Source organism: Prionailurus viverrinus, chromosome B4, assembly GCF_022837055.1.
Source record: "Prionailurus viverrinus isolate Anna chromosome B4, UM_Priviv_1.0, whole genome shotgun sequence".
Lineage (NCBI taxonomy): Eukaryota > Metazoa > Chordata > Mammalia > Carnivora > Felidae > Prionailurus > Prionailurus viverrinus.
In genome coordinates, this window is record NC_062567.1 from 108,076,033 (window position 1) to 108,094,900 (window position 18,868).

An 18,868-nucleotide genomic window follows, 5' to 3' on the forward strand; every position below is an offset into this window, starting at 1 on the left:
GTCAGTACTATGCCAGATTGTAAAATGCATAAAACAGCAACACAAGTCACTTTATGATGGGCCCACTCTACTAGATGGGCCCCTTTGGCTGTATTTTTTGGATGTCTTGAGGACTGATCATACTCAGTGACACTGGGAAGAACAAAGAAAAAAATGCATAAGGGGCAGCATGCAGAAATCCTGAAAACTCAGCCAAGAGAAAGTTTTTTTTATGCCAAATTGTCACTGGCTGCATAGCAGGCCCTAAAGGTGTTTGGATTCAGGAGAAAAAGAACTCAAGGTTAGAACATTTAATGCCCTCTCTAGATCGCTAATCGAAAATCTTTGGAACTCATAATTCAAATGTCGTTGAGGTCTCTAAATCTTATGAAATAGTGGCTTCTTAAATGTCTTTGCTGAGACACATACTTTTCTCCATTGTTCTCCCCAAGTTCAAGGCAACAATCAAAATACAGGAGTGGTAACTCATGGTTCCCTTGACACTGTACATAAAATGTTGCACATAACAAAGCCTCTGGGAAAAGAGTCCACAGTTTCCAGAGTTTCAGACCCAGAGAAGTTAAAGAGTTGCTGCTGTAGAGGGGGGGAAAAAAAATCTATGCTCATATTTAAATATCACAGCCTACATGTACAGCTTAGTGTAATGCTGGTTTTCAGAAATAACACAGGAGGAAGCTTTTTGCTTTTTAAATTTTCCCTTGTAAGTCATCTCCTGTTAATACTAACAATCTAATTCACCAGGACAACTGTCTTCGGTTTTCACAGGTATTTGTTTTTTGATAATAACTCAATTAGCAACTAAAACAAAGTTAAGATGGCAATTTTACAAGACTTTTCTGAGTCATCGTTTCTCAGTGAAGAATACCTAAAAGTTAGAAGACTCTTCTCCCTCCAAAAACAAAAACGAGAGAGAAAGAGAGAGAGATTAAAAGAACATCTAGATTATATTCACTCCCTCATCATGTGACTACTACTTAGGAAGTAAAATTCAAGAGGTTACAATGATAGTTCTTAAAACTGCAGTTGACATTTACATCTTTTTTTTAAATTTATTTTTATTTTTAATATGAAATTTATTGTCAAATTGGTTTCCATACAACACCCAGTGCTCATCCCAACAGGTACCCTCCTCAATGCTAATCACCCACTTTCCCCTCCCTCTCACCCCCCCCCAATCAATCCTCAGTTTATTGACATTTACAGCTTAAATTAAGACATCATACATTATTAACTAGGTTCTTGTGTTCCAGAAACAGTTACAGGTTCAAACCTCTCCACTCAGCTTCCTATTTCCAGATAAGGATGATCAGGTCACTTATCACTAGGTCTCAGCTTCCTAATCAATAAACAGGGGGTAAAAATAATTACTTCCTAGGGTTGTAATGATTAAAGGGGACAATGTGCTTTGCATGATACCTGGATACTCACACAGTAACTACTGCTTTAAAAAGTCAAGGAGTAGGAGACATAGTACCTAAGTGGGTCATCCTACAAAGGAAAAAAAAAATTTTTTTTCTTCACAGTAAGTTGGACATGCTTGGTAATATAGCAGGCCACATACTTGTTAGTTTTACAAATATTATTTCTAATATACTTCTGTCCTTTCTTTGAATACTGAAAGTCCAAAATTTAGTTTTAAATGGAAAAGAAGATTTCTACTGACCACAGAAGAAATTAAAATGCTAAATATAGAAAACTAATAAAATTTAAAAACTATCCAGTTGTCAAACCATTGTTTTTCAAAGCTCCAAAAAAACAAAAACCTATGCAGCGAGAATTCTATTTGAAGAACTCTGCATTTGAAGAATAAAAATCAGAATTATTCAAAACTGTCCGAAGTGAAATTTATCTAAGCTATTTTATGATGTCCCATTATGCCGAACTCCTATTATGTTAAAATAAGTGTCTATCACAAGACCAGGAAAACCATAAATTCCTGTGTTTTAATTCTATTACACTGATCTGTAAACTGACCTTGAAAGACAGAGTAATTTCACCTTTATAAGATGGGGCTGGGTCTGCAGCCTGCCTTAAACATTATTCAAAAGATATTTTAAAATAAATAGGGTTTTAAAAAGCAACATGGTCACATTTAATCAAATACCCCCAAATGGAAGAACACCATGATCGCAAATGAAAGAGAAAAGAAACAGTAGGAAGAACAAAAGGAGAAACTAATTTGAACTATTTCAATATTTGTATGCCTCCTTATATTAACACAACTGTTAAAAGCTGTAGCCTAATTATCCCACAGATACAAGTTTTTAAAGTTTGATTCATCCTCTTCCCAGACACTTGACCTTTTCTTTAGGTAGGTCTGAGTTTGCCATTTAAAACAAGTCTTGCAACATTTTTTAGAAACAAAGCAAAATGTTCTGTAAATAGATGAACTATTATGCTGAGCAAACATGCCAGAAGGATTTCAAATGAAAACCATAGGGACTGTAGGGACAGCACAAAGGATCCAAGAAGAAATTAAAAAAAAACAAAAAAAAAAACAAAAAAAATGACATTAAGGTCGTAAATCATGTGCTTCTGTGACATGAGAATCACCCCAAGCAAACAGACTTCAGGTTGGTGGGCCCCAGCGCAAGTTGCCACCTAATGCCGAGGCAGAATCGGTAGAGACTGTGAGAAATGAGTTCAGTCAAAAGAAATTACTGTGAGCAAAGGTAAAAAGGTACTGTCAACCTACTTTATTTCTCCCAAATAGAATATACCAAGGTTATGCTTGCAGAACAATTACCTCTTGTTCTATGCAACCTCCTGGAGTCCAGGCATTACTGAATTATTCTGAAAGGTGCAACCGCACAAAGTATCATTATGAAATGAAAGAATTGCAGAGCTGAAAAGGGCTTCCAAGAAGATTTGTAGTGCTTCTCTTTGGGCGGAGGGGTATCACAGGCTTCTCTGGGAAATTAAAACTATATACCGTGTTCCCAGAAATGTGCATAAAGCGTACAGAGGCACAGTCTGGAGCTCCACTTGTAAGAGTTTGAAGTTTATGAATCCTAGACTCAGAACTACTGATCATGTCCTTGTTCCTTGTTTTAAAATCCAGAAATTGAATCCCGGATTCATTTGTCCAAGATCACACAGCAAAGTAACAGCAGAGCTGACGCTTAAACAAGCCAGTTCGCCTGACTTCAAGATGCTCCGCCCCACTCTACTTTAGAGTGAGGCTGTGATTATCTGTATCCATACAACTCTGAAGTCACTCATGTTACTGTCTGAATTAGTGAAATTCATGAGTAAGGATGAGAACACTTTCTCCCCCTGCCCAAAGATGAAAAAAACCCAACCTTAACAAGTATTATGGCTTCAGCAGTCCTGGCACCCTATCACCTAGGCTGCTACTTGGCAACATTACCGTTCCTACACCCCATCTCTACCAGCTGAGACTCCGTATTTCTGCAGTAGAGCTCTGATAGCTGTACTTTCATTAAGTACCCTAAGAAAGTATGATTGAATGATTCTCAGATGATATCCTACAAATGCTGGTTTACAGCAGTGACTTTCCAACATTTTTTTCAGAAGCTCAATTCTTTTTTTTTTTTTTTCAAATCAAGTCTTATTTGGGAGTCCAGATACACAAAAGCAGAGTGGCTGAGCAGGCTCTAGGAGCCAGTTTGAAAATCAATGTTGTAGAAGGCACATCACTGGTAAATGGGGCCAGGAGCTGTGCTTCCCTGCTCCTGGGTCTCAGTTTCTTTATTTATGAAACAGTTTGTCTAGATTATCTCTTAAGTTCTCTTTCAGCTCCAGTATCCTATGATCCCACAACACCACAACTACCACTAATAGCTAATAGCTACCACTAATAGCTAATATTTAGCAGGTGCTTGCTGTGTTCCTAACACTGTTCTACTAACTGATTGAATCCTTAAAAATCACTCTGTGAAGTACTATTAATCTTAATACTGATGAGGAAACTGAGGCCCAAAGAAGTTATCTGGCAATAACTATACTTAAAAATCTGTACATACGTTCTCTCTTATTTAATCTATAAGACAAGATTGGGAAATAGAAACTGAGATTTAGAAAGGTAGTTAGTTACTCATCTAAGGTCAAAAAACTGGGATTTAAATTCAGGTCTACCAGGGCGTCTGGGTGGCTCAGTCGGTTAAGGGGCTGACTCTTGATTTTAGCTCAGGTCATGATATCACGATTCCTGAGATGGAGCCCAGTGTCGGGTTCCACACTGACAGCATGAAGCCTGCTTGGGATGCTCTCTCTCTGCCCCTCCCCTCCTTGCTCACTCTGACACACACACACTCTAAATAAATAAACAAAACAAACTTATAAAAAAAAATTCAGGTCTACCACCAATTCCAAAACCCATTCCTTAACCAATATATCAGCACAGGTTGGTACATCACAAAATAAATTATATCTATTTAGATTTTATTTTTAGCTAATCTCTATACCCGACATGGGGCTTGAACTCACAACCCCCAGATCAAGAGTCTCACACGCTACTGAATCAGCCAGGTGTTCCTACCACGAAATCTTTTAAATGGCATCCATGCATGTCTTATTACTGTGGTATAAATGATATGTATTCATATTTTTATGGAGATGATTTATCTCCCAAACTAGATTATGAACATTTTGAGGTCAAGGATTATTTTTCTACTTCCTACTCTATGAAATATGGGCTGTGAATCATGTCAATCTGTACTTAGTTAGGAGTAATCTGAGTCCAAGTTTTTATTAACTTGATTTCTTTCATTAATCCAAAGTAAACACACTAATTTCACTAAATCAACTCTTGAAATTAAAATATTTCCCAAGTCAGTTGCTGGAAGGGGTTAAAAACAAAACAAAACAAAACAAACACCTTTTTTCAGTCTTAGGATTTCACATTTGCCCTTGGGGTGAGGAACTATATTTTAGTGTCAACATTAACAAGTTATCCCTTTTCCAGGTACTTTTCTCAGTAATGCTTCTTGCCATTTTTCATTGTATCACCTGACAGGTAACAGACGGAGAATAAGCAGATGTTTAAAGACAAGGATGGAAAATCCTGGAAGGTGCTCATAACACCTACTTAGGCCACTTCAAAATACTAGTTTGACATTTCACAGGAAGTAGTGCTTAGTGAGTAGTATTCCTTCAACGCTTAGCAAGTAATAATGCTTAGTAATTTTCCTTGAATACCACGTTAATCTCGGACGTGCGTGGCCTATGGTCAAATATACAATCATCTTCCAACTTTGATTCATTGCCAATATACTTGACATTTGCCCCTTAAGACCACTGCAGGTCTCCATTGCTCATCCCCAGCTCCACGGTCATACCAGCATCCCCAGGAGAACTGTAATTTCCCAGCTATGAACTACTTTAAGCATGTTTTTGAGACTCATATTAATCTGACATCCATATAAATTCACGTAACACAGATAAAGCTAGTCATAGTAAGAATTGGGACATACTAGGATCAAGACACTTTGGTTTCCAAATGTTGACTGAACAGATCATCTAGGACAGGAGTTCTTAAATCTTTCAGAAATTTCTTTAAAATATAGACGCCTGGAGCCCTTCCTCAGACTGATCATTGTATCAGTTTTTTGGAGTGCTGCCCAGATACCTGTAATTTTAATAAGCACCACAGGTGATCACGATGCTTATCACAGCAAAACTCATCAGGTCTTCATTCACTAAACAAACATTTAATGAGTGCCTTCTGTTGATATAAAATTTAGAATATAAGCATATATTTTCTTTTTAGTGTAGTTTCTTGGATCACAAATTAACAAGTAACTTGAGGAATAGGTCCATGCTCTATGTTCTTTAAAAAACAAAATCAATTTTCCTTACCACATCTTTATACCCAATATCTAGCAGGGAAGATAGCAGGAAAATGGTGCACTGCTTTGATCACCAGCCCCTTGAATTAAGTGTGTTGATATATCTTCAGGTATTGCATCAGAGAATACTTTTTAAGCCTGGACCCCAGGGCATCTTTCTAAGGAATCCACATAAATTGCGTGTGTGTGTGTGTGTGTGTGTGTGTGTGTGTGTGTGTGTGTTATTAATTCTGCATTGAGCCTAAGCCAGAAAGACTCTGACCCTAGTATTAAACTTTTTTTTTTGAAGTTTGGCTATGAACCCCAAATAAAATATAAACCAGGAAACGTATATAAAGAGTAGGAAAGTATCTCAACAAATAGCACTTTCTTTTCTCCATATCACAACCCTTATCTCTTCCTTATTCTCGTATCATCTCTGTTCTCTAGACAGTTTTCAAGTAACAGAATGCCACTTGGCTATTTTGAACCAGGAATTTGTGAAAAACGCTTCTCAAAGTTTGTTCATGCTGAAATCACATACTGCCGCTCAAGTGGGCACACAAACACCCCCCCCACACACACACACATCAGGAGAGTTGGGAAGAATCCATTCCAGATGCTGTATTATTTCCCTCTCTGTGGTGTGCATTTTAAGAGAATGGTGGCATGAAACTGGCAGTGACCAAGGGGCACTGGTGTAAGATTGCTTTTGCTGAGAGAAGAGTTCCAATGTGGCAAATGTGGGAGAGAAGTTGTTCAACATTTGGGTAACAAACCACTCCTCCAGCTATGTTCTCACACGGGTCACCCACCCACCCACATGTGACAGGGTCTTTGTGTTGTTGGAAAGGGGAGAATGGCCATCTCAGATCTTTTTTGTTAGGCTTGTTAGAGAATAGTAGGAAGGCATGTGGAGGGGGATAAGACACACTGTGGAACCCACAAAAGAGAAAATGGGGAACAAGCTGGTGCTGCCACATCAGCACAAAGAGAACTCTTCGGTGTCCTTCACTGCCTGTGATGGAGATGAAAAAATGAGCAAAGAAACAAAGTCACCGCAGTGATGTACCAATTTTACCCACAGATTCTCCATGACCTTAAATATCTCCCTACCTGCCCTCTAGAAGCCCTTCAGAATAACTCCAGGATTTCTCTCCTTGTCTTAGAAAAATACTAACTTGGGACAGGAAAAAAATGAAGTCTTTTTCAAAAACCACAAGAAACAAAAATTCACAGCTATCGAAAGCATTCCTTACTTACCAATTTTGTAACGTCTTTCACATCATCAGTCACACGGTTCCTGCAGAGCCCTTTAGTTTTGACCAGAGGGTTAAATAGGAGCAGCTGAAGATAAATGCAAGTGACAATCCAAGTCTAGATGAAAACAGAAAAACTGCTGGTGATGACCAGTGAAAAATTGTAACCACTCAAACGATTGCATCTTATACCTTAAAGTGGAAAGGACAATCTTTATTAAAAAAAAAAAAAGAAAAAAACAAACAAAAAACTACTGCCTTAAATATAACTTAAATGCTGAGTGTTCAAAATATGCTAACCAAATTTTTAAAAAATTGTCTGTTAAAATGTGGTTTGGATTTTCATTTCAATGACATTATTGTTAACTCTTGTCAAAAGCTTTCTAAGGCCAATTTCCTAGTGGCAATTAGGAATGAACATGTAGCAACTTATAAAGGATCTACCACTAAAGGTGTTTTCTTTTTTAAACTAGGAATGTATGAAATTCATACCTTAAGGCACCAAAAAAGGCTTTCTATACTTTAAGTGTAGACTGTTTGGCAAGTAGCAGCAACCCCTGAGCAGTGCTTTAAATCCGATAGTATATGATAGTACTCCAAGTGAGGGAGAGAGATGTATTTTTAGATCTGGGACAGAATTTAACCTCATTTAAGAGACATCAAAAGAATCATCGTTTTTAATCACAGCTTTTAAACCACTTAATAAGGAAAAACATTTCCTTAGTGAAGAGGAAGACATTCCTGAACCCTAGCATGATCGATCGATCGATCGATCTCTCTCTCTCTCTCTCTCTCGTGCGCGTGCGCGCGCGCGCGCGCGCGCGCGCACACACACACACACACACACACACACACACACACACACACGTGTGCTCACACACACTTCTCCTTGAAAATCCCATCATGTTTTGTAGTTACTTTTATGCAGGACTTATTTTTTCTTACTACACTAGATTCTAGGTTTTTAAGAACCTGGGCACCCGATTCTCTTTTATTTTTTTATTTTTTTTATCCTTATAACACACAACACAGCACCTTGCACATTAAGAGCTCTTTATGTAAATATTGGCTGGATGGATCAGTGACCAAAGTAAAAACTGTCTAATGCTTCAAATTCAAATCCAATTTATTGAGCACATATTATGAAACAGGGACTGTGCCAGTCACTAGAGAAACAAAGGTGATGAAGATGCCCTTGAAACTCAGAGGCAGGTGCATAAAGAACACACACACTCTATGACAAATGCTTTGAGAACACAAAGAAGGAAGCAATCAATCAATTAACCTTAAAGGAGGAGAACCCCTTGGCAGGAAGACAGTGCCAAGAAAAGCCAGAAAAAAAAAATGGGACTCTGGCTGGCTTTTGGAGGACAAGGAGGAGCTTGCAAGAGTGGACAAAGAAGGGACATGCATTCCAGGAAAAATAAACAGCATGAGCAAAGGCATGGATATCTGAAGACATTTTAAAATGTGACGGTAATCTTTTAGGAGTTAACATTTGTCTATGGCATCTTACAATTACACAAAGTCCATGTGCACATGACTAGAAACCTTTCCTATTTATGTAGCTAGCCAGGTACTTTTTAAAAACACTGGATTATTTTCAACTAATATCTGCACACTAACTAGGTGTCACACTGGACCAAGTGAACATCAGCACTTACAAAATTTCTGAGAGTACAACGCTACCTACATAGATAAGAGTGGCTTGTAAACAAAACCTAAGCCTTTTCATTGTTTTAGCATCATGACCTATTCTAGCAGTAATCCTGTTTAAGTTTGGTTAAGGCTACTTTGAACATTGAGGGGTCATTCTGTTCATAGCACTGTCTCCCTTGGATTGAAATGAAGACTAAATTGTGCAAATGATTTCCTGAAAGCAACCAGGATGTTCTTCAGCAGGTGGATAAACTGTGGCATATCAGAAAATGGTATATTTTTATTAAAATATTAATATTAATCATTAATCATTAAAAAGAAATGAGCTATCCAGCCATGAAAAAACATAGAGGAAACTTAAATTTATATTATTAAATGAAGGAAGCCAATCCAAAGAGGCTACCTACATACTGTATGATTCCAACTATTAGGACGTTCTGGAAAAGGCAAAACTATGGAAACAGTAAAAGGATCAGCGGTTGCCAGAGATTGTAGGGGGAGGGATGAATAGGTGGAACACAGGATTTTTAGGGTAGTGGAAATACTCCGTATGACACTATAATGGTAGATATTGGCCACTGTACATTTGTCCAAACTCACAGAATGCAACATTAAGACTGAACCCTAACATGAACTATGGACTCTGGATGATTAAGAGGTGTCAATGCAGGTTTATCAGTTGTAATAAACATACCACTCTGTGCATGTGTAGGGGCAGGGAGCATATGGGAAATCTCTGTACTTTCCTCTCAATTTGCTGTGAACCTCAAACTGTTCAAAGAAAGAAAAAAAAGTCATTAAAAAAAATCACTTCACTGTGGTGAGAACAAACTTTAGGGTAGCAATAGGTAGAAGAAACAGACCACTTAAGGGCTATCGTTATCACCCAAGCAAGAAAGAGCTGTAGCAATGCACTGACCAGAATTGGTTTGATTCTGGATGTCTCCTGCGGGCTCAGCCAATAAGATTTCCTGATAGCTGGGGTGTGATTTGAAAGAGTCAAAGGTGACTCCAAGGTTTCTGGCTTGAGCAAATGAAAAGATGGTACTACCATCAACTGAAGTGGGAAGGCTGATGGTGGGGAAGGTCTGGAGGTCAGATTAGGAGTTGAATTTTGAGCGTGTGAAGTTTGAAATGTCTTTGAGATATCTTACTGATGATACCAGGTCATGATATTTAAATCTGGGTTTAGGAGGTAAGTTTGGGCTAGATACATAAATGACAGCCTCTGATGTATAAATGGAATTTTAAGCAAAGAGTGGCTGAGTCCATCCAGGGAATAAGTACAAATGGAAAAAAAAAGAACAAAGGACTGGGTCCTACAGTGCTCTAACTGTAAAAGGTCTGGCAGAAGATTTAGAAAGCACAAAAGAATCTCAGGGAGAAGCCAAAGGAGTAGGAGGAAGCCGAGTTTAAAAAAAGAAAAGTTAGGTTAAGGAGAATGAGGTCGAACTACGTCAAATACTCATAACAGGTCAAGTAAGATGAGAACTGAGCACTGACCACTGGATTTGGCAGAGTTCAGGTCACTGGTGACATTATCAAAAACGGTTTTACTGAGGCAGGTGCAGGAAAAAGCCAGTGGGGTGTGGGTTTCAAAGAACATGAGGGAGTAATTAGAAACAGTGAATGTAGACAGCTCTTTTAAAGAGCTGTCCTTCAAAGGGGAGCCAATAAGCAAACGAATAAATAAAAACAAGTGGGGTAGTAATTGGCAAGGACTTGAGGGAGGGGAGAGTTTTCTCTGCAAGTTGGTAGGAGCACTGGGAAGTGTGTATGCCCCTGGGGCTGATCCAGCAGGAAGGTGCAACTGGGCGACGTAGGTCAGAAGAGAGGCAACTAATTGCTGGAGCAATGTTCTTGAGAAGGCAAGAAGCGGGGAGATCTAGGCATCAAGCACAGGGGCTGGCCTTACGTAAGAGTACATACAGTTTACCAGTGCTATCAGACAGAATGTCCGAAAATGTGATGCAGATGTGGGTGATTTTTCAACAATACGGTGAATGACAGCTACCCTCTATGTGTGCCAAGCATTTTGTATATCTGGTCATAAACAAACTTCAAGTTTCATATATTCTAATTCTAATGATGGAGAAATTGAGCTACAGAGAGATTTGGTGACTTCTAAGTGGTAAAAACCCAGGTCTGTCCACAATTCTAAATCCTGTGCTCTTCACCACCCAATACTGTCACACTACTCCCACAAAGCTGTCACATCATTGGTGAGAGTTCCAAATAGCACAGTTCTAAAACGGTCATAATTTTTAAAATATTGAGCATATCAAGACAAGCATGTTCCATAATCCATGTCAGTTGAATACTCTATGTTTTTCAGATTACCATAATTTTTAATATGTTCTATTAGTTTTTAAAAATATACTAATACAGACCTCTATAACAATTGCAAAATAATGTCACCAAGGCAGCGTCAAAATATTTTTTTTGCATCAGTTATATACAAATACCAGTGAAGATAGATTCCTATAAAATGAGCAAAAGCCTATTTGGTCAGGGCTAAAATTAATTCTGTTAATACATTCACACATCTCTGACAAACTTGTATTTCTTGAAGCACTTTATTTTAAAGCTGTTAAATAAACTTACGTTGTAATTTAACTTTGTATATACTTAGCGAGTAGTAAGGAATAGTCACCTTTTGTTAAATTCAACAGTTCACTCTGGCAAAACTAGACATTACAATAGAGAAGAAATCATAGAGAAATGTCCCTCATCAGTGTTCTCGTGAGAGCGCTGAAATGCAAAGCCTATTTCTTTGTATGGAAAAGTAATTTTTCAGTATTATTCTATAGAGAATACAGACATTTTTCTAACAGATAGTACACGCACTTCCTTGACTTCTTAAACGGTGGGAAGAAGTACTAAGCTTTACTTTTTTTTGATGATTCAGGTTCATCAAATAAAAGAGAGACTAAGTGAAATAAGCCAGACATAGACAAATATGATATGACCTCACTTACATGCAGAATCTAAGAAAGAAAATAATAATGGTAACAGAGTAAAACAGAGTGGTGGTTATCAGAGACTGGGGGATATCTAGATCAAAGGATACAAACTTTCCAGTTATAAAATGAGTAAATTCTGCGGATCTAATGTACAGTAAGGGGACTGTAGTTAATACTATGTTGTAAAGGCAAACTATGAGGGGATAGTTTGCTGTCATTTCATGATGTATGCTTATATCAAAGCCATCACATTGTACACCTTAAATATATACGATTTTTGTCAGTTATACCTCAATAAAGGTGAGGGGAAAAAACATTCCAGGTATGCAGTTGTGACGACCTTTGCCTAAGTAGCTCCAAATTACTGTATTTGACTGAATGACTGTTTTTAAAATGTTATTTTAGTTTTTGTCGGCTGGCTTCCCAGTTTACCAGCTTCTCCCAGTCTGTCAGGTCATTACTTGCAACATAGTTTACTGCTAGTATGCCTGTTTCTAGCCTCCTGCAGTCTCAATGGCAAAACACAACACATGGACCACAGTGGGTGCCTATGGTAGTCAGAACTCTGGCAAAAAGATGGCCATGCCCTAATTCTTGGAGCTTGTGAATTTTTTGCTTTGTATGGCAGAATGGACTTTACAGATGTGATTAAACTAGGAACCTTGAGATGGAGAGCCTACGCTGTATCTTCTGGGTCCAAGAGAGTGCTACAGCTCCTCACAAACTAAGAAAGTTTTCCAGCTCTGGTGAGAGAACCGCAATAAAGGAAGAGGCAGAAGATGTGACATGGTAAGGACTTTACTTGCCATTTCTGGAAATGGGCCAGGAGTCAAAGAATACCAGTGGCTTCTAGAAGCTGAAAGAGCAAGGAACAAAGTCGACCTCAGAACCTTCAGGAAGGAACATAGTGGCCCTGACACCTTGATTTTAGCTCAGTAAGTCCACCAAGTTTGGATTTCTGAATCTACAGAACTGTGACATAATAAGTTTGTATAGTTTTAAGTGGCTAAGTTTGTGATAATTTGTTATAGCAGCAACAGAAAAAAAAAATCAGAGCTTAAGAAACTCACTTTTTGAATGAATCAATGCATGAATGGTATAGTGTTGCAATGCCCAAGCTTTTCTGGTAAGGAAAATAAACTGCCTCTGTCAGTATTCTGGGCCCCCAACCCCTGCTTTAAGCAAAGCAGCTCAGCTTTTTTCCTGCTTTATTTGTTCATGCTTCTGGGTAAGATTTTGTTTAAACAAAGGTTTCCAAGGGTAAGAGAGAGAGAAAAACACACACACACACACACACACAAAAACACATGCTTTTGAAAACTGGTGGTGTGATGGCAGAGAACAGAACATGAATCCAGAAAACCTCTCAACTCCTTTACCGTGTGACCTCAAGTAAGCCAGTTAATTCTTCCAAATGTCTGTAGTGTATAAGAGGACAATAATTTTTGCCTCACGCACTTCATGGAGCGATGGTGAGGGGATCAAATAAAAACTTTTCCAACTACAGGTGCTGTGCAATTATTTGCTGTGCGGTTTGTAGGTTTTAGATAGTCAAGGAAACCAGGGAAAGAAGGGCTTCAAACTGAACACTCAGGGAAAGGACTTTACATAGTCAATCTTTCATGAACAAAGAATAGGACCTTTGGTATGGATATTTTGACACCAGTACTGGTTTCACATGCGTTTTTCAATGTATTTCTTAGTTCTCAACTGTGTTGAGAGTAGCTTCAGTTAACGCTGCACTTCCAATTAAGTGAGGTATTTCCCCATCTTCGGTTTCACACTCTTCCTCTTTCTCTAATTTCTGGAAACCCTAACAAAGGTACAGGGGTACCTAAATGTGGGGGCGTGCACGCACACACACACACCCTATTGGAGATAGAATGCTGAAGCAAAATGTCCCTGTGTTTGTGACTTCTGCTCTAAAATGTATCTTTTCACTTTGGGCAGTCATCTCACTGGTTTTTTGTTTTGTTTTTTGTTTTGTTTTTCCTGTAACATTCTCTGCTTCTGCGTACGACATTTTTCTTTGGCTACTTTGTTTTAGCATCCTACAACTTTTCTCTCTAGGTCATGCTCATTATGTGATAACCTCTCATTTCATGATAACCTTTCATTGCACAGACACATTAATCTTATTGTCGGCAGTTCTAGATTTTTTTATTTGGAGGCATGCGTCAAAAGTGTCCCCCACATACTCCCCACATCACGCAGAATTCCAATAACCCTTTCATTGCTAATAGTTGCCTTGAAATTATTTACATGATTTTTAAAAAATGAGAAATCTGTATGTACTGTTAGAACTAAGCCATACAATAGAAATAGTTCTGGTAGAGGGAAATATAGGGAATTAACATTCATACTTCATAATAAAAGCAGATCTTTTTCTGGGGAGTTTTTATAGTGGCAGATCATACTGAAAAGATCCTTTGAAGAAGAGGGGGAAAGTTACAGGAAGAGGCCAAAGACCCTGAAGACCTGAGACCGATGTCTCATTTTTGTTGAGAACCAGTCTCAGTAGATCCCAGTGGGACATTCATCTGCTCGTTAATTCTTCCTGAACATAAGAACCTTCCTTACAATAAAAAGCCACATGCCAGGAAAAGGAGCTGCAAAATCCCCCTAAAGCAAACTATTTACTTGATCTGAACATGTGTTATGACACAGAAGTCGCTTTGCAAACTTCTTTCCTTTGGTAGAAACTAACATGATTGCAGCCCAAGAACATCAGGGGAACATATGCTGTTTGAGAAATCAGAAGATTCCTAGCTTCTAAACTTAAAGAAAAAAAAAAAATCCCGCAAACTTTTCTATGAACTTGAGAAGCGATTTTAAAATAAGTGTTGCCAGGGCCCACGTTACAGACTTCTCAAAGTCAAAAAGGTAGTGCGGTGTCTGCGTAACTCGTTTTCTTTGTGCACAGACCTACAAAGTGGTATTGGGTCTGCCCCGAACAAAACACCAGCTGCTGCCAAAAACAACATTCATCTTCTCTTTAATCTGGAATGCCAGCTAGCGAAGCAGGCAGTTCCCTTGTAGCCCAAATGTGCTTTGGAAACAAGCCAACTGGCTTAGCTACCCAGAGCCAGGAAAGCAAGTTACCAAGATACAGGTATAGTAATTAGTCCTGAGTTCAGGTCTTTTGAGGTCATATGAACCATATCCTTCAAAAATAATCGTAATGTAAACTACCAACAGATTCTGGTTTGGTGAATAACCATTTAATTCTACAGAACTTCTTCCTTCAGATTAAAAAAAAATTTTTTTTCATGTATATTTTTGAGAGACAGAGCATGAGTAGGGGAGGGGCAGAGAGAGAGGGAGACACAAAATCTGATGCGGACTCCAGGCTCCCAGCTGTCAGCACAGAGCCGACGTGGGGCTTGAACTCACGAACTATGAGATCAAGACCTGAGCTGAAGTTGGACACTTAACCAACTGAGCCACCCAGGTGCCCCTTGATTTCTAATCTTTAAGTAATATACCACTAAACATTCTAGAGAAAATACCGAATCATCCTACACAAATTCTTCTCTAGTGATCATCCAGTAAGCTCAAGGGGCAAAGTAAACACTTAGCACAAGCCTCTCAGGAAAGCAGATGTTAACAGGGTAGCTAAGTGAAACTCAAGCCAGCTTCAAGTCCAGATTGGTGCACTAGAATCTTGTAAAGATCTACTTCCATATCTCTCCATGCAGATGCTTTTGTGAAGAAGTGAAATAAAAATACTCTAGGGACACGTGGGTGGCTCAGTCGGTTGAGTGTCTGACCTCGGCTCAAGTCATGATCTCATAGTTCTGGGAGTTCAAGCCCCACATGGGCTAGCTGCTGTCAAGCACAGAGCCCATTTCCGGTCCCCTGTTCCCGTCTCTTTGCCCCTTCACCGCTTGCAGTCTCTCAAAATTAAAAAAACACTAAAAAAGATCCTAAAGTATTGGTGATCGCTAAAACATGTTAATATGCTCTACTAACAAAAACTGAACAACCTAGAAATGAATTTTTTAATATGAAAAGACAAACAATGGCTTTAATGTAAACAGGGAATTTAAGAATTTCAGTGGATTCAATATATGGGAAAAAATGAGAAAAGTCACTATTGATAGTCCTTACTCTAAAGGTAAATGCTATTTAAAGAGGAAATGACTCACATGTATAGACTTCTACTAAGGGCCACACACAGGAGGAACAGTTTGCAAATATTACATATAACCTTCCCACCAATCAGATTTTACAGGTTAGTAAAACATGCTTCAGTGGGATTAAGTAACTTGTTTATGGCCACTCTGCTAGTAAACCCCTGAGCTGGGTTTAAACCAGTATCTACACTATACTAGGAAGGAAAATCCTGGGCTAGTCACATAATAAAACTGATTTCATTTATATTTAATGAACTATTCAATTTTTTCGAAAATACCTACGCTGTGGATGGTGTATAGGTCCATTTAGCTGAATCAGTTTTTGATTGAAGCCACCATATCAAATTATTACTAGGCTGGGTAAACAAGTAGTACAGGTAAATCAAGTTACACTTCACTGTAGGTTTTTAAAAAATTGCATAGCTAGAGGGAGGGGAAAAAAAAACAAAGTGATAAGTTGTTCCTTCTGATAAAAACAAAATTAAGTGCTTTCAGACTTCTAAGAGCTACCTATTCATTTAACAAACATGTATGGGAGTGCCTGGGTGGTTCAGTTGGTTAAGCGTCTGGCTTTGGCTCAGGTCACGATCTCATGATTCTGGAGTTCGAGCCCCGCGATGGGCTCTGTGCTGACAGCTCAGAGCCTGGAGCCTGCTTCACATTCTGCGTCTCCCTTTCTCTCTGCCCCTCTCCCTCTTGTGTTCTCTTTCAAAAATAAATAAACATTTAAAAAAACGTATGGCGTACCTGATAGGTATGTAAGATAAAGACACAGCAGATGTCTTCTTTGGCCCAGGAGGGACAGCTATACCTGACTTTGGGGGAACTGAAGGAGAGGTCAGAGATAGCTCCTGGGAGATGACCCCTTCTTCTGGGGTGAATAGCAGGTAGCCAGATCAAAGAAAGCAGGGGTGAAGACACCTGACAGAGGAAGTAGGAAGTGCCCATAGAATTGAGAAAACAGGGCATTTTCATGGAACTTCACATTGATGACATGACTGGAAAATGAATTTCAAGGAATAAATAATAAAACAGAGGAAGCTAGAGAGATAGGCAGAGGTCCTCCCAATTTTGCTAACTGGTGTGGATTTTATCTTAGAGACATGGGGAGCTCTTTATCTTAGAGCAGGGGAGGATCAAGATCTGATTTTAGAAAGGCTTATCAGGCATCAGAATGAAGGATAGACTGGGGCTTGTGGAGGTCACTGAAGTCATCAACTAGGACAGACGCAGTGGGAGTGAAGAGAAATGGAAATGGACTAGTTCAAGAGGATATGAAGTTGAATGGGACTTGGGTGATGGGCAGAAAGTGTGTGGGATAAAAGGAGGAGGAGTCACAAATGACCTCCAGTTCCAGTTTAGGTGACGGGGTAAAAAGTAGAGCTATTCACTGAGCCAGGATATGTAGGAGAAGTGGTAGCTGGAGATTATTGGAAGTTATCACCGAAAACCTTGGGGGATAACCCCTCTAAGGGGGAGAAGAACTGTCTGCATAGGAGAGGAGAGAATGAGAAGCAGAGCACGAGAGGCAAGTCTGTTGATTGTGGGATCTGCAATCACTGTAAAAAGAAAGCACAAGAGGGCAAGTGTGAGCAATAAAACAGGCACTGAAAGAGGTCAACCTGATGGTTGCTGAAAAATACCTAATGGGGTTGACGCTGCTAAGGATAGTTTCCACGGAGTGACAGAGCCAGGAATCAAACCACAGTGGTAAATGAGCCAGGGGGAAATTTCAAGGCGATATACTACAACAGCTTGAAAAGGAAGGAGAACAGGTAATCTGGAAAGGCTAGAGAGTTCACTTTAGTCTGGGTAGAAGCAAAGACAGGTTGGAAAGAGTGGAGCTGTAATGATGCACTAAGCTTTCTTCTTTCTTAAAGGGTCTGTGCCTGGGAACAACTCCCCTGTGGTCCATGACAGCCAGGTGAGCTGCGAGGCTTGGCCACTGTGGAAATCCCTGCAAAGAACTTCTACCTCAGGCTAGAATCTAGGGCCTAGGTGTTCAAATTTTGCTATTACTATTTTGGAATAGACATGTACAAGGCAGAAGCGTTTGTGCCAGCAGTAGACATTACGTCATTAGAAACAATGGTAATGTAAGTCATTAGCTATTCATAAATACAGCAGTTATATAAAAACAGAAGGAAAGAATTCCCCCAAGCAGTATAATCTGCCGTATTTTAGGGAAATTCTGGTTGATGACTAATTCTAATCAATTTTATGAGGATGATATGTAACAAACCAAACTATGCTAGAAAATTGCTAGGTGCTAGTTTAATGTTGAACCTAGATGTACATATTTGTTGCCAGATTTTTTTTTTGATGTAAGTATACATTTTCAAAGAAATAAGAGACAGACCCCCAAATTGGCAAAAGTATAGGAACATAGAAAAAAAAATTTAGGGCAGTTTTGAAACTCAGATATTCACCTTCAAACACTCCACAGGCACAGGACCTTGTTCACCATTATGTCAATTAGCTGCTCTTAAAATTAAACCACAATATGCACTCCCAGTGTCGTAGCTTTCCAACAAACAGCTACAAAAACGCAAATTGTAATTTATACTCTCTCAACTATGTGACTCACTTCTGAAAGTGGGATCGCATGTAAATCAAAAGCTCTGCAATTTTTGAAAACTTGTAAAATCTTCTGCACTCCCAACAACTGAGAGATGGACAATGAATGCTTTCCAGCTGCTATCTGATCCCATGTGCTGAATTTGGACTGAATGACTCCCCTATAGAACTTCTTGTGTTTTGTTTTGTCCTATGGTTGCAATTAAATGGGCTCAGATGTCTTGTCAGATCAGCTACCAGGAGTCTTACAAGTTGGGTCTCTAAGGGACTTTTAATCTTTTAATTTTTAAGAACTTAATCTGAGGGGCGCCTGGGTGGCGCAGTCGGTTAAGCGTCCGACTTCAGCCAGGTCACGATCTCGCGGTCTGTGAGTTCGAGCCCCGCGTCGGGCTCTGGGCTGATGGCTCAGAGCCTGGAGCCTGTTTCCGATTCTGTGTCTCCCTCTCTCTCTGCCCCTCCCCCGTTCATGCTCTGTCTCTCTCTGT

General features: G+C 39.2%; 1 protein-coding gene across 5 annotated transcripts in view; it reads right to left on the reverse strand.

Annotated features, from left to right (window-relative positions):
- Window positions 1-18,868, reverse strand: part of KITLG (KIT ligand) — an 86,172-nt gene that overhangs the window by 43,800 nt on the left and 23,504 nt on the right. The window contains exons 1-3 of one of the 5 annotated variants that reach the window (XR_007153934.1): window positions 16,554-17,276; window positions 16,089-16,229; window positions 7,053-7,166 (exon numbers count right to left, since the gene is read on the reverse strand). Coding sequence is in view for 1 of the 5 variants with exons in the window: in XM_047866569.1 (XP_047722525.1) it covers window positions 7,053-7,166; window positions 16,089-16,112 (138 nt within the window). In the remaining 4 variants the exon portion in view is untranslated. Of the gene's footprint in view, window positions 1-7,052; window positions 7,167-16,088; window positions 16,230-16,553; window positions 17,277-18,868 lie in introns of those variants that run through there. The other 4 variants (XR_007153931.1, XM_047866569.1, XR_007153932.1 and 1 more) reach the window with 4 other exon arrangements.